A 23172-nucleotide genomic window follows, 5' to 3' on the forward strand; every position below is an offset into this window, starting at 1 on the left:
TGATTAAGATCCTAAGGTACTGATTCTGGAATCTGAGCTAGCTTGAGTACTTGGTGGTCTTAAAAGAATTTGAGAATAAGAGAGGTGTCAAGAATATGAAGACAAGAAGATGTAAAGTCCTCATTGAAAAAAAAAGTGACTAATGAATGTTGCATTACAGAAGATAAAGCAACCTTTAATGGAAAAGAATATGAAAACGAATATATGTATATATATGCATGACTGGGACATTGTTCTGTACACCAGAAACTGACACACTGTAACTCACTATAGTTTAGTTTTTAAAAAGGAAGAGAAAAAAAAGAAGATAAAGCTTGGAATCAGAAAGAATTGGGTTCTACTCTATCCCTCACTAGCTGATAAACACACTACAAACGCTTGCCCTTTGAGCCTTGGTTTCCTTTTGTTAGGACGGGGTAATAATACCCACTTCTTAAGATTCATTGAAGTTTACCTAAAGTGTGCCTAACAGTATCTGGCATACACTAGATGTGCAGTAAATGGAAGCTGCTGTTAGTGAGTGGTAGGAGTCTGACTGAACCTGGTCCAGATTGTAGAACAGATGATTAGCTGTGAACTCTGAGCACTTAAGGAAGTGGATTTTGTTGGTGGCTATTGTGGGTTGTCATGCCACTTTCTTTTTAGACAGGTTTATTATCAGAGTAGAGGAGTGTTACAGACAGAATTTCAGTGTTACAGACAGACACAGGAATTTGACAAAGCCTCAAGATATCTTTGTGGGCATGGCAAAAAAAAGATTGTAGGTTTAGTTGAGGTAGATGGATTTGTGGCTGTTGGAACAGATGTATCAACACAGTAGTGAACATAGATTGAGGTGAATGAGAAGAGTGATCTACACGGGCACCCTCCTGTATTTGACTCCTTCAAATACATTTTTTTTTAACCTTGGGTGAGGACATAGTTAGGATTTATCATCCTTGATGCCCCCAGACAGGAGCCCCTTGGGCCAGCTGTCATACAGCTTGAGCATTTTCCTGCATCCTGCTTTATGCTGTTTCCCTTGATAACTCTTGGAGCGCTCTACTGTGCTGCCCTTTTCTAGGATCAACAAACGTCCTTTATCTTATTTGTCCCTGGTGAGTGCCCCCTCCAACTTCTGCCTCCACTGAAGGGTTTTTCTTCAGGATGCTATTTTGTCAGATGGAGGCTGCATGTTCTCCCAAGCCTCATCTACCTCAGGGTCATTCTTTTGTTCTTCCTTAACAATTTTCAAGTCTTTTCCCTTTTCTGAGGATTTCAATATCTGTGTTTTGTTTGTTTTAACCCAAGGCCCACTTGTCACTGTGGGTACCTTGAATGTCCATATGGATGACCTGTCTGGTATTGTAGACTGTACACAGTCCACCTCAGTCACCTCTGGGTGCACACCCTGGACCATGCAGTCCTCGCACGCACTGTCCGCCCTCCTCCTCCGTCCTGTCTGCCCCTTCAGTCCTCTGGTAGCTGTCAGCACATGGCCACTGCTGATCTTCCACTCACTTCGAGTCTATTGACTCCCTTCTGTCTTTCACTTTAATACATGACCTGTTTTCATCTCCTCTTTCGCTGGTACCATCAACTCTGTTGACTTATTTCCTTCTTCGCACCCTCTTTGGAAAAAACCCACAGCCCTGTATGGATCCAGTGTCTATCCTGGTTCCTGACACTGCTGAAGAGAGTCACCCAAGTCTGAGAATACTGTCTCTCAGCTGGGCTCTGGGTACCAGTGCAGTCTTCCCTTGTTTCCCCGGTCAGCCTCCTTGGCTGGCCCCACAACAGCTGTCCAGTGTCTCCCACTTACCTTCACGATAAAATTTAAACACCCTGACTTGGTTTTCAGAGGTCTTTATGATTTGGTTGTTACTTCATCATTCACCACCCTAAACATTTTTGTGTAAAATGTGAAGAAAAATGAGGCCCTCTAGGGCAGTGGTACCACTTTTAAGACTAATACATATGATCTGTTAGTTTTCACAGTGCTTTTTTTTGCCACATTTTGCAGCACCTGGAGGAGGAGCCTGGAATAAATCTTCACACCTCCTGCTCTCTCAGGGCGTGAGTTCCAGGGGCTTTGACTTTGTGTCTCATTGAGGCAGGGGTTTGTCAGGAATATCTGAGAAATTTTTCAGGGATTATTTCCTACGGGTGTCAGAATTCAAGCATTGAGAGACAGTTTTGGCATAAGTTAAGTGCTTGTGCTTAGGGAAACTGCTTTGAAAGACCTAGTTAAAAGAATGTTTCCTTAAAAAATAAAGTAAAAAACTAAGTAATAAAACTTGCTGAATATGGTACAACATCCACCTCCTCAACACACATACTCATTAGACTGGCTAGAATTTAAAAGATCTGCTATATTGAGTATTGGCCAGCACACGTGGAGGAACTGAAACTCATCAGTGCTGGTGGGAATATAAAATGGTACATCTACTTGGGAGAACAGGATAGTTTCTTTAAAAATTAAGGACAAATAAACACAGTAAAATAAATAATCACATCCACACCATCCCCTGCTTTCAAAAAAAGAAAAAAAGAGTTCAGAGCACCCCTACCTTATCTTGATCTGAGAGGGACGTCATTGGCCAAAGGAGAGCGGGCTGGTCTGATCTTGCACGTAAGCCGTGTCATGAATGGCACACCTGAAAACAGGCTTTCACTTTGATTTCATTCTTGGAGAGGTTTATTCCTGTCTCCTGAGACTCACCACAGCCCTAGGCAGACATGCAGACTGACTTGGACCCTGAGAGGAAACCAGCTCTGGTGACCTATGTTCCACTCAGTTACTAGTGAGTAATTGTGATGTGTAGCCAGTCACAGCCACCGTTTATTGAACACTTTCACACATGAACACATTATTTTGGTTTCATCTCTCAGCCCTTTTGAGGTGGGTGTTTTCCCCTTTCTGCAGATGGAAAAAAAAATCAGATTAATAAGGCTTCTTACCTAGCCTTGGTGCTACCGTAGCTCCGTGGCCAAAGCCCTCTTACACCGCTTCCTCATGGATAAAAGCGTGTTTTGCTTTGCTTTGAATTCCTTATTTTCCCAAGGCCAGTGTGGTAAAATGCTGCTCTTTTCTGCTGTCCACTTTACCTCCCTTATCTTTCCTGGCCTCTGCTTCACTCTTTTTTGATGTTTAATATTTAAATATTTATTGTGTGCTGGGCAGTGCTATGCTGAGCACTTTCTTTCTGCTGTCTTAGTTACTGAACCCTCCTGACCGTGTTATGAAGTAGTTGGTAATCCATTCAAGATGCCGTGAGAAAATGGAGACTGAAGAAAGCTTCCCTGAGCACACAGCCATGTAAAGGTGGTGTCAGACCCAGGGTTTCATCCCAAGTTTGTCTTAAGCCAGAGCAGGTTTAACCACAATGTCATTCTGCTTCCATCCTAAATGTTAGGACCCTAAAGTCCAGGGATGCAAAGAAAAGAATCTGAATTTGCTTGACTTATAGACTTCTAGGGGTGGCGTGAGATTCTGTATTTTAGCTACCTAGTGCTAGAAAGGTGGGAGTTCCAACAAAGCAGTTGACAGTCAGTAAGAGGGAGTAAGTTTGGGCTTCCTAATTGTGCTGAAGACATCTCCTATGGCAACATGGGCACGTGTTTTCAGACATTAATAGTAGCTGTGACCAGGGTGGCAGAGTTTCCCAAATGCACTGACCCTTAAGCCTGGGTAGCAGAGAGCAGGAGTTTTGCTGCCACTGGTAGAACTCTGGTCTTCAGAAAGCCATCCTGTACCTGCTTCTAATGGGCTCTGGGTGGTCAGTATCAGTACTGGATGTATACCTGCTTATTATACTTTTAACTGTGGTTCTGTCATGCTTTCAGTGGTCATGCTTTGGTGTATTTTGTTGGGTGGCTTTGGGCAAAAAGGGAAGGGCTCTTGGCTGGAAAGAAAACCAAGAGGTCATGAGACTTGCTTTTTTCCCCCCTCTTCCTAGTACTGAGCATGCTCCACAACCCACTGGGCAATGTCCTGGGGAAGCCTCCCTTGAGCTTCCTGCCTCTGGACCCCCTTGGATCTGACTTGGTGGACAAGTTTCCAGCACCCTCAGTTAGAGGATCCCGCCTGGACACCCGGCCCATCTTGGACTCCCGTTCTAGCAGCCCCTCTGACTCAGACACCAGTGGCTTCAGCTCTGGATCAGATCATCTCTCAGATTTGATTGTATGTGACTTATTGAGGAATGGGGGGTGGGGAGGGCAAGCGAGCTTGAGGTGGGATGCATATCCACTAGAATGCTGACAGGGGGTGGAATGATGGGAGGGGTGGAGGACATTGTGGACACGTATAGAACTTTCCATCCTCAACAGAGTAGAGGATGCCTTGTATACCCGTTCAGCAGTACATTTCAGGACCTGAGCTGAGGACTCTTTACGGGTTACTCCAAGAGCTGCTGGGAACCAGTTAATTTCAAAAGTAAATGCAAGTCCTGGCAGTGTTCTGTTTCTTGACTTACAGGGGTGTTTTCTTTAGCCTTTAAACAATACCATTTATGTACCTTTACATGTGATATCTCAAAATTTCTAAGTGATGATTTTATAAATCACATGTTAGTAATCAGCAGGGCTAGGATTTTAATCCAGATCTGACTGACTCTATTTAGCTCCTACATTCTTTTCACTGACCCATACCAGCTCTGAGACCATGATGAATCTATAAAATACTGCCTCAGAGTTAATTTATGCATCTGTTTCTCCGTATCTACAGCCATGCGTGATGTGTGTGGCACTTATGCTAAATGCAGTTGGCAAATGGATTAGAATAGATGAGGAATGGGGGTAGTAGGAGGAAATACATAGGGATGGCAGTGAGAATAATCCTAAACTAAAATACAGTTTCAGATGGCTTCTGAGCCTGAGCTGACTGTTGAGTGAGTAGAATGGCTTATTTTCCTGCCCTCTTCTCTTCCACGTCCAAGACTGGCAACATTGGTTGTTGCCATGTCCCATTCATAGCATGACCTCTTAGGACTCACCTTGCGTCCCCTCAACCTGTCCTGAAATATGAAAGCTGGCATTGGTGTCCCCACTACGCACTGGTTTTGTGTTCAGACTTCAGGCTGTGTTTCCAAGAGGGTAACCACAAGTAGGTCCCTTTGATTCTCTGGGCTGCAGTTTATTCCCCTGTTAAATGGGGTTAGATGAGGTGCTTCTAATTCTGTTTATGTTACTTTAGATGGGACTCAGTCTTGGAAATTTACCTCATAACCAGCTTTAATATTTTTGAATTTCATTAAAAGAACTGTCTCAGATACCCCACCCCAAAGTTAATTGATGAAGGGGATATGGACCAACAACTCACAGAAAAGGAAATAGAAGCAGTATTTGAACTTAGGAAATATTCTATTGAGTAATTATTTTAGTTTATTTTTTGATGAAGTAGTATCATTTTTACTCAGATTAGTAGAATTTAAAGCCTTGACACAAGCTTGTAGTGAAACTCGTGTTCACATACATTTCTGATAGAACACAATCCTCATAGAAAGCATTTTGGCATCCTGCGTCTAGGAATCTGACCAGAGAACACACAAAATATGAAGAAGCTACACCTTAAAGTTTTTATGTATAATCCTGAAAACTTGGAAAGTATCTAAATGTTTAAATAACAATAGGGGAATAGATCTGGAAGTGTAGCTTGTTCCCTAAATAGAGTATCACAAGTTAATTAAAAATGATTATAAAGACTGGCAATGTAGGGGGAAAAAACTGAATTGGAAAGAGAAGAATTTGTTTAAATTATGGTGTAAGAACAACTAATCTTAAAAATAAATAGGAAGAAAGTCTGAAAGAAAATATATCAAATGCTAAATGGTATTTTTCTTAGTTGTATAGTGTGATTATTACTTTTATAACAAAACTGTCCTTTAAAAACCTGTATCTTCCTTTTTCCTTCCCTAGTCAAGCCTCCGCATTTCCCCTCCCCTGCCCTTTTTGTCTCTGACTGGGGGTGGTCCCAGAGACCCTTTAAAGATGGGAGTTGGCTCCCGGATGGACCAAGAGCAAGCTGCTCTGGCTGCAGTCACTCCCTCCCCAACCAGTGCATCAAAGAGATGGCCAGGAGCTTCTGTGTGGCCATCCTGGGACCTCCTCGAAGCTCCTAAAGACCCCTTCAGCATAGAGAGAGAAGCCAGGCTGCACAGGCAAGCTGCAGGTGAGTGTGGCTACGGGCATGTGGGGGGCCTGAGGCCTCATTCTCCGGACAGAGAGTAAGTGACCTCAGTTCACAGAAGGTGGACTGTCCAGAAGAGGACTTGATTGCATGGTGAAGTCTCTGCATCTGCAAAGAATGGTGTGCTCTGAGGAGTGAGCGCTAATGGGGACAAACTCGGGAACTTGTGAGGCTGAGCAGAGAGGAGAAGGAGATAATCTGGTACCCAGGGTCATGCCCAGTAGGGGCTGGAACCATCTCTCACTTGTGCTCTTTCATGGAGATTGTGCACTGTTGTTGCTTTTGATTCTTTTCACGGTGGAGGTCTTAAAGAGAAGCCTTGGAAACTGTACCTAGAATTTTGTCTCCCTCCTCCCTTTTCTAATTCAAAGACACATCAAGCACAACCCCAGGGCTTTCTGATTGGTGTACACAGGGTGCATTGGGGGTCTATTGTCAGCATCCAAGGTACAGGTGTCCCAACTCTACTGGTCTCTCAGGAATCCTTAGGTTCTGTCATTTAAATTATCTTAACTACATGTTAAATCTACTCTTCATCTTATACCAGTACTTGGAAGCAGATGAGCTATGTAAGTCACTGTTTACTAGTGCTTCAGGGAGGTGCTCACTGACCACTATTCTGAAGTTCTAGAGTTGATGACTGAATGAATGTTCAGGTTATCCATTGCATTTGTTTCCACAGGCTTCAGTATGTCTGTCTTCCTACTCACAGAACTAGACCAGATCTCAGTGTCCCCTAGTAGTGTTGCTGTCCTGTTCACTTAATGGCTTTGGCAACCTGTCTTTGTACTTTCTCTAGTGCCATTGTTTTCCTATAAAATGACATTACCATGCTTTTGGATGAGGCCATTATATCGACTTCTTTTTTTGTTTGCAAAATATTGCTGATGATGCCTAATTTCTTGCTGTAGCAACACATTGGATCCATGCCTTTTAGAGAATGGCCTTCCATGTCATTGTCCTGAATGAAAATGATGGTTCATTTCATTGGCTGTCTGCTCTAGAGCTGAAGGAGGAGAGTAAATAGGCAAGGACTAGCCAGTCCCCACTAAGGTCAGTTTCTGATCTGAAAGGGACAGACTGAGTGGGGACAGGATTAAAGACTGATGTGATAGAAGGCTGGATTGGTCACCAAGAACAGTGAGGCCCGTAGAAGTCAAGGCAGGCCAAAAAGAAGATAGTTTCCACTCTGTACAGCAGCAGGGGTTTCTTAACAAGGTGTCTGAGTCAGAGTCAGAGAAACTTCACAGTGGGTTTGGACAGACTTCTGTTTGGTATAAACAGGAAGCTGAGGAGTTGGGAGAAAATCCATTATCTTCCAGTGTTGGCATCAGGGAAGGCCCAGTGTCTGTTTAGGTATCATAAAGATAGCTCTGGAAATGATGGGGCATGGTTCTGACTTGGAACAGTTGTGACACTCTTGTGGGGTTGCTAGTGGTGGATTTTATTGGCAGTGTCCTAACTTCCATGAGTGATGAGTTCAGGGCAAAGAGGGAAACGGAGTAGAATGTTCCTTATTTGAACATTTGGGGAGAAGGTACAGTTGGAGCAGGAAGCCTTTAGGATGTTGTATACAAAACTTTTCTGTTTACTTTCAAGTATAAGCCTACCTTGATATACTGAGCTTCACTTTCCTATACTTCACAGCTACCACACATTTTTTTTTTTAACAAATTGAAGGTTTGTGGCAGCCTTGTGTTGTCAAATGATGGCTAGCATTTTTTTTAGCAATAAAGTATTTTTTAACTAAGGTAGTTTTTTTTTTTTTTTAGAGATAATGCTGTTGAATGCTTAACAGACTACAGTATAGTGTAAATGTAACTTTTATATGCACTGGAAATCAGAAACTTTGTGTGACTAGCTTTATTGGAATACTCAGTTTATTGTGGTGCTTTGGAATGGAACTCTGAAATATCTCTGAGGTATGCCTGTAATTATAAATTTAAATTAACTAGTGTTGTAAGCAATGAGTATGTGAAACTGCCTTCTGGTTAGCATTATCAGTTATATGTTTGAAAATAGTTTGGGTTGTGATCATTTTTACCCTACACATCTGGTTTGCTGTTCTTCTCAGTTTTAGTGGAGACAGAACTAGCGAATTAGGATTAGTTATCATTCTGGGCTGACTGGTTTGGTGAGGTGTAAGGTTTCTTGCCTTTCAGAATAGTCATGATTGTTCTCCCAGGCAGCTGGACTAGGTCTGTGGCCTGTCTCCTTCCCTGACAAGTTCACCCCACTGAAAGGCAGTGACTGTGTTGATTTTTCTGACCCCCGTTTCTCTGTCTTCTACCAAAGCTGTGAATGAAGCCACCTGTACCTGGAGTGGCCAGCTTCCTCCCCGGAACTACAAGAACCCCATCTACTCTTGCAAGGTGTTCCTAGGAGGTGTTCCTTGGGATATTACGGAAGGTGAGCTCTGAGACCTCCTGCTTCAAGTATAGGAGGTGGGGCATCTCTTTCAGGAGCATGAAACTTGGACTTTTGAGGCCAGGGACTGAACCTCTGCCTGAGCACAGGGCATTACAGGAGCAACTATGAAGGGAGAGGTGCATTGCATAGACTCCTACAGTGCTTCTGTGTCTGGTGCTTACACTTGTCACCTGAGACCAAAGGTCACTTCTGAGCTGTTTGTCAGGGAGGACGAGCCTGGGAGAACACTGGTGGCCCTGTGCTTGTGCCTTCCTGGGGAGGATGGTGCCTCAGTTTCTGCCGTTCTTTTCTATCTCTTTGCAGCTGGATTGGTTAACACCTTCCGTGTTTTTGGCTCTTTGAGTGTGGAGTGGCCTGGTAAGGATGGCAAGCACCCCCGGTGTCCTCCCAAAGGTAATATGCCTAAAGGTAATAAAGACATGGTAGGAACTTTTTTTACCCCTCGCTAGTACGTGATTGCACTGAGGGATGCTGGGATGTCACAGCTGCATGCTGGTAACATGGTTTGGGCACTCCAGAGCACAGAACTTTCAGCTGTCAGCACTCTTCTTCAACCAGGCACATCCCTGTTTCTTCTGAGCTAATGCTCTATCTGTCCAAACTCTCACTGCGGTTGGAGCTGCTTATGAAACTGTCTTGTGCACTTCCTCCAAACCTGAACCCCAGCAGTTCCTTTCCTCTCAAAATGAGGTGTTTGAAAAGCTTTCCTTTACCTGCCTTTCCTGCCCAGTTACATTGTTGCCTGACCTAATTCTGAGATCCCTTTGGAGTTAGCAAGAATGAGGACCAAGCATCTGATTCCTCACTGGTCTGAAATGAGATCCCTTCCCTGTAGAAAGGAGCAGGTGCTATTTTCACGCTGCCCCATCTTCACCAAAATGTTCCAATGAACTGAACCAGTGGTCTAAGTAGACTTTTAAAGGAATACCTCCAGCCACTGGCCACAGCCTGTCATTGCTCTTGCCCCCAGGAAAGCCAGGCTTGCTGGCCTGAACATGCTCTGTGTGGTGGGATGAAGAGCTGTGTGGTAAAGTTGGGACCCCCTGTCCTACCTTGCCAGTCCCTTCCCTTACAGGGTGGGAGATGCTGTGCTTCTCCCTCCCTTGGCCTGGGTCTCCAGCATGGAAAGTGCTCCCATTCAACAAGACTTACAAGGAGTAGGACAAGAATGTATCTTACACACAAGCCATCTTTCTCGGAAGAAACTCCCTACTGCAAAACCAAGGCTGAAGAGTAGCCACCTGATGGGTGTTAATGCAGTTTCTCTTTCCATTGGGAATAGGGTATGTATATCTGGTCTTCGAACTAGAGAAGTCTGTCCGGGCCTTGCTTCAGGCTTGCTCCCATGACCCACTGAGCCCAGATGGCCTGAGTGAATATTACTTCAAGATGTCCAGCCGGAGGATGCGCTGCAAGGAGGTGAGTTGGCACAGCGTCCTTCTGGATCAGGTAATTGGCACATGAGGCAGTGGATTTCATGGGGTGGGTGGTGCGCAGGCTGCAGGTGAATATTCCTGCTGAGGCAAGAGGGCTGCTCTTCCCACCCCACAGTAAATACAACAAAACTCTCAATTACATTAAACAGCCACCACTGCCACCTTTGGGCCTTAATGTGGTGTGTGTGCTCCTCCTGCCTGTAGAGATCAAACTTATCTCCAGCTCTTATCCTCCTCTTCTTAATTCTAGCCAACACTTCTGTCCCAAACCTCTTGTCTTAGAAACGAAGCTGAAGATAGAAGCTTTCTCTCCTTGGACCTAACTAATAATGTACAGTTGTTTCTCTTGCCTTTTGTACCTTCTGACTTCCCAGTCTCTGGTGGGTAAATCCTATTTAGCTCACGCCCATCCGTGGATCATGTCTTCACTCCCATTCAGGGATTTATTAGTGTGTAGTTTTCTCCATGTGATTCGCTTCCCTTATGCTTTTTCTGTTACCAGCCTTGTGTGCCCTTAGCATTGTGAGTCTCTAGCATAGAGTCATCCTACTGGGGAACCTCACTACATATTCTTGGACCTTTGTCAGACTCTCTAAGTCTGGGTGGAGTTTAAGAATCTCCACGTTACCCAGGTTCCTTAAGTGGTCCAGCTGGATGGATGGTGTTTGAGAACTACTTGTCAGAGGAAGTTTTGACCTCAAGAATCAGCGTTGTTTTTAAAAATCTGGTTCCAGAGCACAGTACTTTTGTGATATTGGATTAGATAGTTAATATCTCTGAAACTTCTTTTCTTCATCTAGAAAATGGGAAATTGAGATGCGTGTTTTAGTAAAAAGATGAACAGTTGCCAGGAGTTATAGGGGGAGGGATCAATAAGCAGAGCACAGAGATCTTGAGGGTGGTGAAGATACTCTATGAAATTATAATGTTGGATACATGGCATTATACATTTGTTAAAAACCCACAGAGCTGCAATGGTATAACAGACACCGAAGGTGAACCCTAACTTTGGATGATAGTGATGTGTCAGTGTAGGTTCCCTGATTGTAACAAATGTACTACTCAGTGAGGAATGTTGAGAGTAGGGGAGGCAGGGGGTGGTGGAGGGGAGGAGGTATATAGCAACTCTACGTTTTCAGCTCTGTTTTGCTGTGAACCTAAAGCTGCTCTAGACAGTAAAGTCTATTAAAATCTGTAGGATGAGGGATCTAGGTTCCTGGGTATGACAGTTTGGTACTATTTTGCTTACTCTCCAGGATGAGTGACTGCAGTTCTACATTTTCTTTCCCCCATTTTGAACACATGGGCTCAGTAGAATTTAACTCTAGTTGTGCTGGGGTAAGGGTGGCTTGCTGAGTGCCTGTGTGCCTGGGCCTGGGTGAGAACACCTTTTCACCCACTGTGTGGGTCTCAGCAGCCCCAGCCTAGCATCTCCAGAGCACGTGCCTCCCCGTATGAGAGCTCTCTCCCTCTGGCTCCCTGCCAGGGCTTATATACCTCTGGGTGGTTTTCAGGTACAAGTGATCCCCTGGGTCTTGGCCGACAGCAACTTTGTTCGGAGCCCATCTCAGAGACTTGATCCCAGTAGGACGGTGTTTGTTGGTGCTCTGCATGGGATGCTCAATGCTGAGGCCCTGGCAGCCATTCTGAACGACCTATTTGGTGGCGTGGTGTATGCTGGGATTGACACAGATAAGCACAAGTATCCCATTGGTAAGTGTCCCACTTCTGTGTGAGAAAGCTTGGTGGCCTCTGGGGTGTAGACCAAGATTGTGACATTCCCCATGGGAGTGGAGGGGCAGGCCTGACCCAGGTCTGCAGATCAGCATATACCAGCAGCATAACATCTTTTTCTAGATAAGCCACCAGTACTGACCCCTCTGCACCCACCCCTCTCCCCTCACCTCCCTTGAAGGGGAAAAGATTGATAGGAGCACCATAGTGGGTGATAGGAGGTGAAAAATGAAACAGGAACTCTGGTTGGACGCTCAGAGTTCACAGCCAGACCAGTCTGGGACAGACAACAGGTAATGAATATTTCATTAAAAGGCCAGGACTTTCCTAAACTTGCCTGGCTTCCTTTATTAAGCGTTCTTGAAAAGTGGCCTTGTCAAGGGTCAGAGACCAGGTCAGGCTGAAGGAGGACTCTGGGTGACTTGTGCAACGGAGTCTGGTCATGGCCTTAGCTGTCCTAGTGTAGGGGAGTCTGGGGGCCTTAACCACTGGGTTTTTGGTCAGCCTCGCTGGGAAAGGATGGCCCATCGTGGCAGAGTAATCTCAGTGGTGGGGTTTGGAGGTGGAGCAGAGCCTGAACTTCCTGATCAACACATGGCTAACCCACCTCCCCGACACTTAGTCTACCCACCCACACTGAATCTGGTCAGGAAGGAGCACCGTGTGCTCATCAGTGCCGCACCACAGACTGGGAACAGGGGCTTCAGGGGCTGCAGGGGCAGACACAACACGTGGCAGGATAAGGCTGCTTCCAGCTCCCCCGCTAGGTCTCTGGAGTACTGCTGGGCCTGCCTTCAGAGATGTATTCTGTCTGTATCTTGTTGTCCGCTCTGAACCCTTTTAAACATACTTGTGCATCCTCCTACACAGAGGAGTCTCTTCCCTCTCCCTTGTGGTCAGCCAGTCCTTTTCCCGTTCCTGAGTGGGTTGTGCCATCGTGGTCTACATGAATACAATGCCACCAGCTAAATGTGACTCTGAGTGCTTGAAATGTGCCTAGTGCCACATGTTGAAATGATAGTATTTTGGATGTATTGGGTTAAAGAAAATATACTACTAAAATTAATTCCACTTTATTCATTTAACTTAAATGTGGCTACTAGAGAACTTAGAATTACATAAGTGGCCCACATTATATTTCTGTTGGGCTACACAGCACTAATCTAGGAACAGGGTTTCCTGAGTGTTGACAGGTGGCATTGGAGAGAACATGGCTAGAAGGTAAGCTTTTCTGTTTTTTCCTAGGGTCTGGTCGTGTGACTTTCAATAACCAACGTAGCTACCTGAAAGCAGTCAGTGCTGCTTTTGTGGAGATAAAAACCACCAAGTTCACCAAGAAGGTGAGTGAGTGGGCTGCTCTTTGCCCTCACTGTGGGCCACCTGAGAGGGATCTGGGCCAACTACTTCCCAGGGCAGGCCTGAGACAGAAGCTGTCCCTGTGCAGCATCTGCTCTGAGGAGCGAGCCAAGCTGCTTGAGGTTTGGGTTTGGGAGTGGGCCTGGTCTTGACTGACTCAGGAGGATGGGAGGATGGTTGACTCAGGAGGACTGAGCTTCCTCGGCATGTGGGATGTCTTCCCTCGCTTTGGTGTTTGGCCAGCATTTCAGCATAGCCTGACTTCCCATTTTCCATCCTGACCTGCGTCCTCCGATTGTTTACCTATTGCTGGTGATACAGTGCCAGAGTCCAGTTTGCTGAGAAGACCAGGCAGCAGTGTGTCTGGTTGCACACACCTTGCGGAGCCAGGCCAGCAGCCTCTGCAGTCTGCCCATCTGCTGTCTAGGATCTCAGTCTCTCTGCCTGTGATTCTCTCTAGGCCCTCTTTAAAACAGGGAACGCCCTTTATTCATGTGGATAGCCCATAACATGCCCTTCTCTTCTGGTCCATTCGGCCCTCTGGTGAGAAGAAGCCACTTCGCTATCCTATTCTCCTTTTTACAGGTTCAGATTGACCCTTACCTGGAAGACTCTCTGTGTCATATCTGCAGTTCTCAGCCTGGTCCTTTCTTCTGCCGAGATCAGGTAAGTCCCCTGGGCCCTTGGGTATCTATGAAGTCCCTGCCCTCAATTAGAGATTGTCCTGTCACGTTTGTCATGTGGAATGTTGGAGTTCTTAAGTACCTTGTGATGGTCTAAAAGCATAGAGGAGGCAGTAGTATGTTTGCTGATGGTCAGACCAGAGACACACTTGACCCAAAACTGTTGGGAAAGCTTGTTGAGTTGAGTCTTGATACTTTGGCCTTCTCCTTGCCTGGGATGTTGCTGTGCAGTTGGCACTATCACTCAATGGTGGTTTGGGGGATGACAGGATCCTGGGTGGGTGAGGTCAGCAGTACCTATGAGCCTGCACAGTTTTTCTAACTCTAATGCCTTCTAGATTGATTTTCCCCTATGCAAGGAAGCCTTCTTTATTTGATTCTGAAGCTCTGGACTGTTTTGATATTTGTACCTGGTTTGTACCCACAGTTGTCAGAAGCAGGCAGAAAGCAGCACAACAGTTTTTGTTGAATGTTTCTGAGTGGTGGAACACAGATCTGAATGTATTTGGGCAGTGCTTCTCATGCTCTAATGTATATATACTTATCACCTGTGGATCTTGTATAGATGCAGATTCTGATTCAGTGGGTTTGGAATACGGCCTGAGATTCTCTGTTTCTGACAAGTTTCCAAGCGGTACCAGTGTTGCTGATCTGTGTCATACTTTGACAAGTGTTTGGAGAAATTTGGGGTCTGTTCAGACACTAGCAGTGTATCCACTTTTTTTTTTTTGGCAATGGTGCTGTATCACTTAGGTTTGGAGTCTCTGGGTAGATAGTAAACTGAGGCTCCAAAATGAGGGTGTGAAGTAAGTTTGGGTTGCTGGATAAAGCCTGAGAACAAGTATCTCTGACAGCCTCTCCTTGTAGGCTTTTGTGTGTCAGTATCTTTCTCAGATGACCCCCGTTTTCAGATAACTGCTCCGAGGTTAGTGGCTTGCCCAAGGTTACACAGCCAGCAAGTGTGTGGGGCTGAGACTGACATGTCACCTCTGCTCACTTAGTGTGAAGAGGAAGTCCTGTTGCCTGGCGTTAGGATATGGAGTCACTGTCTTTTAATGTTCTCCCATACTAGCAGCCATGTGATACCCCTGCTCCATGGGAGGTGGGAAGGGCAGGGGACTGGAAGAGCAGCAGTGGTGCCAGGAGGAGGCGGGGAAGCCAGTGCAGTCGCCATGCACAATAGGAGCCCAGCATGTTTAAGTCCAGGCACCCGTAGAAACAGACAGTGGATTTACCATGGTTGGTCAGGCCTCTGTGTGTTGCAGATGAGGGGGATCCCCAGGACCATCTCTTCTAACCCCACAAAGGCCATCAGGAATCCCCCACCCCCTCTTGAGCAGAGCAGGACACTCACGCAGCTGCCCCTCTGGCTGGTACTGACACAGGCCTGGCTTCTTTCCCTTTTTCTACCCTCGACCCAGGTGTGCTTCAAGTACTTCTGCCGGAGCTGCTGGCACTGGCGGCACAGCATGGAGGGCCTGCGCCACCACAGCCCCCTGATGCGGAACCAGAAGAACCGAGATTCCAGCTAGAGGAGCTGGCCTTGCCCAGTGGCCTGTGACGCCGAAGGCAGGCAGGTCAGGCAGCAGCCTGTACCATCCTGCCGCTGGCGACCAGGGAGCTGGCTTCCCGAGGACAAGGGAAAATCGTAGTCACCTTTGCACTTGCTGAATCTGTCTTTGTTTCTGCACTAATTAATGCACAATGAGTTTTGTCGGGTTTTGTTTTCAGGGGGTGCGCCAGGGCAAGGACCCTCTGGCTCACCCTCCAAGCGACTCTGTAGTTTTCCCAGATTTTAGTTTCTCATTTTGCCGATGAAAAGCAAAAAAGAAATACGTGTCCAGAAGGTAATGACACGATGCCTACATCTAGGTTTATTTATTAAAAGCGCTTTTTTACATTCCTTGCAATACTGATGGTGATGATGCGCAGGTCTCATTGGTTTCATTCTTGCAGTTGCCATACAGTGCCTTTCCATTTATTTAACCCCCACCTGAACGGCATAAACTGAGTGTTCAGCTGGTGTTTTTTACTGTAAACAACAAGGAGACTTTGCTCTTCATTTAAACCAAAATCATATTTCATATTTTACGCTCGAGGGTTTTTACCGGTTCCTTTTTACACTCCTTAAAACAGTTTTTAAGTCGTTTGGAACAAGAGATTTTTTTTTTTTTCTTTCCTGGCAGCTTTTAACATTATAGCAAATTTGTGTCTGGGGGACTGCTGGTCACTGTTTCTCACAGTTGCAAATCAAGGCATTTGCAAACAAGAAAAAAAATTTTTTTGGATTTGAAACTGGACCGGATAAACGATGTTTGAACGGCTGCTGTATATAGTTTTAAATGGTTTATTGCACCTTCTTAAGTTGCACTTATGTGGGGGGGAGGGTTGATAGAAGTTTTTAATCACAAAGTCACAGGACTTTTTTCTTTTGTAACTGAGCTAAAAAGGGCTGCTTTTTGGTGGGGGCAGATGAAGGCTCACAGGAGCCCTTTCTCTCAGAGGGGACAAGTACCCTTCCCTTAATTCTTTCATTTGAGAAATGTGTGAAGCAACAGTTTCAGTTTCAGTTTCAGTTGACAAAGATGCTACTGGAATTTGAAAACTTGACTTTTCCTTTCTTTCTTTCTTTCTTTTTTTCTTTTTTTTAAAAAAACAAAACAAAACTACTTGCCCCTCTTTGGGAAGCTGTGTGCCAAAGAACCAGTGTCATAACCCCCCCCCCCCCCCCGCTGAGCTGACGTTGCATTGTTGCATATCCCAGCTACTCTGTGGGTTTTGTGAAGCTGTGTGTGAAGTCTCTACCTCATTGTAGTATATGCAGGCAAGACTGCACTCTCCTACAGATGTGTGGAGTAAGCTGTGGTGTAGTTTTTTTTGGCACATAATAAACACGTTGCAGCAGAGTTCTGGTTTTGTCTCTGTGTCTGAGGTATGGGAACAAGCGGGCAGTGGGGTAATAAGATTCCAGAGTTAAAACCTGTGGTTTCCTTGGATTTTCTATGATGGGATTCCAGGCCAGGTTGATGGTGAGGCCATGTGGGAGACTTGCCCCTGTAAGTCTTTCTTGGTCACTTCCGTGGTCAAATGTACCTTCTCTGGTGGGCGGATACCTCTAGTCCAACTGTGGATAAAGCCCTCACAATTAAATTTCTTGGGGCTCCTCTTCTCATAATCCCAGACCTAGCTTGGAGAAACTGGAGGCACAGCTCCTCAGGGGTTGGCATGAACCACTTTTCTCAGCTTCTCTAAGCTTCAGAGCTGATTCTTCTTGGGAGGCTTCCTGTCTCTTGCAGTCACCTGTGCTGACCCATTTCCTTCCTGAGAGAGAGAAGTTTTGCTGTTCTTCAGAGAGCCCTAGCATCTGGACTCTTTCTCACAGGCTCCCAGGATTTGTGAGAGGAGCTACTGATGGTTTGTTCAGGCAGGTTGTGCCTGGTTTCAGCTGCTGGAGTGACCCTTGGGAGGATTCCATTTTAGTCTGAGGAGTAGGGAGCCCTGCAACCTGGAGTATCTGTTCTGTGAGAGCTTCAAGCACTATCATGGGGAGTGGGGAGTCCCTCAGCCAAGAATGAGAGGCCTCATCTTTCACTTGAGGCCTGGCTGGACGCAGCTGAATTTGAAGTTTGTTGGTAAACTCATGCAACTCTTCTTGGAGGAGAGTCTGACCCTCCCTTTTGGTACCCTACCCCACACTACCCGTGTCATCTCTTCTCCCCTTTTGTCCTTGTCTAGGAGCAACATTCAGGGCAAGGGCTTCCTGTCTTTCAGCGTTCAATTCCCAGTCAGTTCAGTCTGACTGGACTGTCCAGGGTGACCAGGAGATGAGGGATGAGGCACAGCCCGGTGTCCCATAACTCATCCAACCTGGGCAGCCCATTCTTCCCTTAAGTCAGCTAGGGGCCTAAGACCTATTCAACAAAATTGGAAAGAGGGAGCAGGGTACTCCCCGGGTTAATGGGGCTACCAGGTGTAGCCTGTGCTGTGGGCTTCAGAAGGGCCTGGTTTGGAATGGATATGTCAGAAACAGCCTGAAGGCAGTGGTTGGAGAAGGTGCCTCCGTTGGGAGCACAACAGGTGAACTGGCCCCTTCAGTTAAATATTTGAGAGCTTGCTTTGTGCTGGGCACTGTTCAAGGCAAAACGATAAGGGAAATCACCCCTAGCCGAGAAACTAAGACAAGTCACTATGACATGTGCTAAGAAATACTAGAGCACTTTTAAAAGGATAGCGATGCTCCTTTGTGAGAGAATCCTCTCCGAGTTGTACCTGTGTCTCCACCAGGCTAGACAAGTCTCTGACCCACGGACTGGGTGGGGGTCCTGCGGGGGCACCATGCCCTACTTCCTCACTATTCCGCTCTCCCGCCTTCCCAAGGGCTCTTAAGTGTGAAAGAGATGCGCCCCTCTAGTCAAGAGCACTTCAAACGGGCAAACTAATCACTGACAAAAAAGGGGCTTAAAACGCAGGCCTAAGACAACCCTAGGTGGAGCTGGGTTGGGGCGGGTCGGGACCTAGGCCGGCCCATTGCGGGGCGGGCCAAGCACTCGCTCCGCCCTCTGGATGGCGGCCGACCATACACTTCCGTTCCGTCCCTCCCGGCCAGGGGTCGCTGTGGTGCGCTGGAGTCGGCTCAGCGCATCCCAGGCTAGGCGGAAGCGACTTTCTGGCCCGCACTTTATAGGCCTCTCTTGTGCTTCCTGTTTCCTCTTTTACGAAGAACCAGCCAACATGGTAGGTGTTATGGCTCGAAGCTGCTATCCCCTACAATCGTCCTCCATCCGCCGCTCTCCCCGGCCCCTAGCTCTCAAGGAGGGGTGCAAGGCCCTGTGAGGCCGAAGCCTCCGCGGACCGCTTGCTTCCACGATGACCTCGAGCTCCAGCACTGCCCGGCTGGCCCTCCCCTCTCCTGGGCTCAGCCCCAGCCCACAAACCCCTCTCCAGCCGGGCTTTACGCCGCGTCGTTGCCGGGAGGGGTGTCCTGGCTCGCGAGTGACCCTGTCTTCTCCACCCGCAGGGCCGCGTTCGCACCAAAACCGTGAAGAAGGCGGCCCGGGTCATCATTGAGAAGTACTACACACGCCTCGGCAACGACTTCCACACCAACAAGCGCGTGTGCGAGGAGATCGCCATTATTCCCAGCAAGAAGCTCCGCAACAAGATAGCAGGGTGAGTGAGTCTGCGCTCGGCCTCCGGGGTTCCGCTGGGAGGTGGAGCGCCGTGGCCCGCGGTCGGTTATGGGGTCCGCGGTGGTGGGACCCGGACGAGGCTGCGCCGCGGAGAGCGCTGCAGGTGTGCGTTTGCAGGCATTCTTGTTCCCCGTGTCTTGCGTTCGCGTTATACTTGGCGGTTTGATTGGCGGGGGCACTTGGACGAGGTTAGCCACAGTCGAACTCGGGAAGACTTACATTAAGTACAGTACAAGCCAGCGTGATTAAATGCTAAGTTACGTAAATTGGAACTCGGAGAAAATAAAATGAAGGCCGGGAGGAATCGTGAAAGTTTGAGAGGAGGATCTGATAGCTTTGACAGCGCGTTTGAATAGAGAGGATGTGAGACACCAGCGGGACGGGCTTGCTTGGCAAGCGGAGCTGCTTGTAGCGGTTCTGTGTAGGTAGGAGGTTCAGAGTCAGGGCTTCTAAAATGGTGAACCCTCTCCCTTCTCACTGGAATAAGGACAAAAACTACGTATTCATCCAGATGTTCTGTGTACCTGTTGGGAGCCAGCGTGTGTTTCAGTGGTGTTGGGCATTTGTACCTCGTAGCTATGTCACACATCTGATGAAGCGGATTCAGAGAGGCCCAGTGAGAGGCATCTCCATCAAGCTGCAGGAGGAGGAGAGAGAAAGGAGAGACAATTACGTGCCTGAGGTAAACTTTCTGGGTCTTTTTCTGGGCCTCTGGTTCACCCTGAAAGATACAGCAGGTTCCTGAGAACCATTTCATGTATCTGGTTTTCAAAGGGACCTCAGCTGAGTCTGGGTCCTTTATCTTGTACCCCTGAACCAGCTGTAGGTTATGGCCCATAATTACCTGCCTATATATTAGCTTCTGTCCTGCCTTGTTGGGACCATGTGAGTCCATTCTGTTTTACACATGAGAGCCCTTTAATGATGTTTGTTTGGTGATTTATCATGTCTTCTGGTTTGATTATATGCCCTAGCATAATATTCCAGAGGTATAAACCCAGTCTTAAGGTTTATAACCCAGTCTAAATACTGAGCCTGTGGAATCCTGTTCTGTCCCCTCTGTGCCACCCCACCCCCATCCACCCTTTTCTTTCTCCCTCATTTAAAAATCTTGGAGAACAAGGAGGGAAGGTGAAGTAACTCATTCCTATTTGGGGCCTGCCTTGTTCCTTCTAGGTCTCAGCCCTGGATCAGGAAATCATTGAAGTAGATCCTGACACTAAGGAAATGCTGAAGCTCTTGGTAAGTGTTTGCTGAATTCCTAAAGTAGAGCTTCCCTGGACATCAACAGTAGCATTCTGCTCTCTGTATTACTACTGGGTAACACTGAGTCCTTAAAACCTATCAGCTGTTCTTAACATTTTCTTTGCATTGTTTTCCTTTTCCTCACTGTATCCCATCCTGTTACTTTGATACATGAAGAAATGGTAACTCCAAGATTAGTAGGTGCAGGAATGGGAATTCCATCCACACTTTTAACTACTAAACTAGACTGTCTCCTAAATGGGTTTAGCTGGTTATTGAAGGTTGAGTTTGCGCGCCACAAGAAGGTAACTCCCAAATTCAGTGGCTGTTCTCCAAGGACTTCCAGGACACCCCTTCTCTCAGTTCCTTCTGTTCTGGATTCTGCAGCTGGCTCCTCAGATTTGCCCCCTTGGTTGCTGCCCTAGTTCTCTTTTCATTCTGTCTGCTTTCCTTCTGTGCCTGTATGCTAACCACTCAGATGAGCTGTGGTCTCATTGCCAGTTGCTTACGAGGCGCTACTTGGATGTTCAGCTATCTTCAATACAATTTGATACGTGTCTCTTCTGTGGCTTTTCTTAGTATTTTGCAGTTTGGTGAAAGTAGCGTGAGCTTCAAAGTCCATGTGCCAGTTCGTGATTTAGAGCTGCTTCATTTTTCCCTTTGTATGATCAGGAAATGTTGAAGATACTCAAAAAGATAATTCATAGAATGAACTCCCATGTATCTACCACCTAGCTTCAGAAAAGCATTACGAGTACAGCTAAAGCCTGCTATTGATCATTGTCTCCTGAAATAACCACTATCCTGAATGGAATTTTTTAGTTTCCACTGTAAAATTGGTTTGGGGGGATAAAATGGGAAATTAAGTTCTGGGTATGTGTGGACCCTTGGGTTCTCTGCGCCATTCACTTTGAGTTTAACGGCAAGCCCTGCCTGACCTTTTCCTACCACTAGTGTTCCTGACCCCTTCCCAAATGTTGATTGCATTAAGTGATGCCTCCTACCTGAGGTCCTGGAAATGAAGTGTTGTATATGCCTTAAAGCAGTGGTTCTCAAAGGGACATATTTTGTACTCGTTGCCCCCAGGGGGTATTTGGTAATATCTGGACACATTCTTGGTTGTCACAGCTAGGGGACACTAGCAGACATTAGTGGATAGAGGCCAGAGATGCTGTTAACATCCTGCAATGCACAGGACAGCTTCCTAAGGGCTGGCTGTTGGAGTGTAGGTTCCTTCAGAACTTGTAGAGCATCTTGTGAGTTTATTGCTCAGGGGTGGGGTTTCAAAGGCACTCTTGGTTTCTGCAGGATCCCACCAACCTGACCCCCAGCTGGTGGAGGCTGACAAAACCATGGCCTAATGGTGGTGCTGGGGCTCTGACTACAGATCTCACCAGTGCAGACACACTAAGTTCATTTTTGTTGTTCCAGGACTTTGGCAGTCTGTCCAACCTGCAGGTCACTCAGCCTACAGTTGGGATGAATTTCAAAACACCACGTGGAGCTGTTTGAAACTTTCTGCTGTGCTTTAATATTTTCAATAAACCTCGGACAACAACCTTGCCTGTGTCATCTGTGGGGTTGGGTACTGGTGGAGCTGAGGGCAGGGATTCTTTCTCAAGGGAGAAGTGTCCTGAAGAAGAGTGGTCTGCAGTGTGAGCACCTGTAAGTGACCTCTGGGCAGTGCCCATACAGATAATGGGTGTGTTCAGAGGCCTGAGCCTGAAAAAATGCATCACTGCTTCACTTGCCAGCTCCACACTGCCTGATCCTGGCAGGCCCTGAGCACTCAACTCTGGCTTCAGCAAAAGTCAGGAGATACCTTTCCTTTCTCACTCTACATGTCTGGTGTTTGCACCTCAGCCTTTCCTGGGTACACGCAATTTGGGTTAATGAACCTGCCTATCTTGAAAGTGTAACATTTCTCACAAGTATGACTGTTGGGTTTTCTGTGAGTGGGAGATGGGCTGAGTGGTGGTGGTCTTTGTGTCTTACCTATTGTGGAGCCCAGTACCGGGAGCATAGGAGATTGAAGAGTGAATGAATGCATGTGTGTGGGAGGATCAAAGAAACAACGGGGTGTGTCAGTTTAAGGGAGGCAAAGCTCACTGGGTGGATCCCCAGTAGACCTGAGCTCAGGGATCTGAGGCTGTGGGTCCAGTGGGAAGAGGGCTAGATAGGGCTGGTGTCTATTAGTCGGGAGGAGCAGCTGTTAAGTTGCAGCACCAATTTTTCTTTTTCAGGCTGGGACTAAGCTGGGCATGTGCAAGTCAAGATCTCTCTAAGGTAGTATCAGGGTCTTAGGTCAGTCTGGCTCTCCATTGATCCTGTCAGGCAGACATAGAGCAAACATTCTAGAAATGTAACTACATAAAATTGTAACAATTTTTTAATCTAATTTCAAACTTGAAAAGTTGCAAGATACAGTACGAAGAACTTATAAATACTTCACCCAGATCTACCAGTTCACGTTTTGCCCCGCTGTCTCTATATGTTTTTTTCTGTTCCATTGAGATTAAATCAGAGATGTGCCCTTTTGTTTCAAATATTTTAATGTCTATTTTCTAAGAACAAAGACATTCTTTAACCATAGATGGATTACCAAAATCAGGAAATATAATTGATAAAATACTGTTACCTAATCCATTATCAGATTTTTTTAAGTTTTCCCAATAATGTCTTTACTAGTTTTTCCTCCCTGGTCCAGGATCCAACCCAGAATTGCTGCATCTAGTTTTCTTGTCCTTTAGCCTCCTTTATATGTCTTTCATGGTATTTTTTAAAAGTATTGGCTGATTTTTTGTAAAATGTCTTTTAATTTGGGTTGGTTTGATATTGCCTCACAATTGGAGTTAACAGCCGTTTCTGTAGGGATACAAATTGTTTCTGACTTGAAATGGTTCAGTTTAAGATTTTTCGACTTCAGGGTG

General features: G+C 46.4%; 2 protein-coding genes across 15 annotated transcripts in view; both read left to right on the top strand.

Moving 5' to 3' along the window:
- CPEB1 (cytoplasmic polyadenylation element binding protein 1) overlaps positions 1-16714 on the top strand; it is a 67255-nt gene extending 50541 nt beyond the window's left edge. For 13 of the 14 annotated variants that reach the window (XM_032468825.1, XM_032468824.1, XM_032468816.1 and 10 more), the window contains 9 exons: positions 3939-4165; positions 5899-6151; positions 8465-8578; positions 8903-9007; positions 9882-10018; positions 11550-11748; positions 13015-13109; positions 13711-13791; positions 15230-16714. In XM_032468825.1, the coding sequence (XP_032324716.1) occupies positions 3939-4165; positions 5899-6151; positions 8465-8578; positions 8903-9007; positions 9882-10018; positions 11550-11748; positions 13015-13109; positions 13711-13791; positions 15230-15340 (1322 nt within the window). In that variant the 3' untranslated portion in view covers positions 15341-16714. The remainder of the gene's footprint in view (positions 1-3938; positions 4166-5898; positions 6152-8464; positions 8579-8902; positions 9008-9881; positions 10019-11549; positions 11749-13014; positions 13110-13710; positions 13792-15229) is intronic. The other variant, XM_032468812.1, reaches the window with a different exon arrangement.
- A 1642-nt stretch (positions 16715-18356) lies between these two features.
- On the top strand, positions 18357-21801 carry RPS17 (ribosomal protein S17). Its single transcript, XM_006192614.3, has 5 exons — positions 18357-18542; positions 18826-18977; positions 19574-19679; positions 20174-20239; positions 21674-21801. Exons 1-5 carry the CDS (start codon positions 18372-18374, stop codon positions 21752-21754), a joined length of 576 nt encoding a protein of 191 aa, XP_006192676.2. The 5' UTR covers positions 18357-18371; the 3' UTR covers positions 21755-21801.
- Positions 21802-23172: the final 1371 nt, after the last annotated feature.

This window comes from Camelus ferus, chromosome 27 (genome assembly GCF_009834535.1).
Source record: "Camelus ferus isolate YT-003-E chromosome 27, BCGSAC_Cfer_1.0, whole genome shotgun sequence".
NCBI lineage: Eukaryota > Metazoa > Chordata > Mammalia > Artiodactyla > Camelidae > Camelus > Camelus ferus.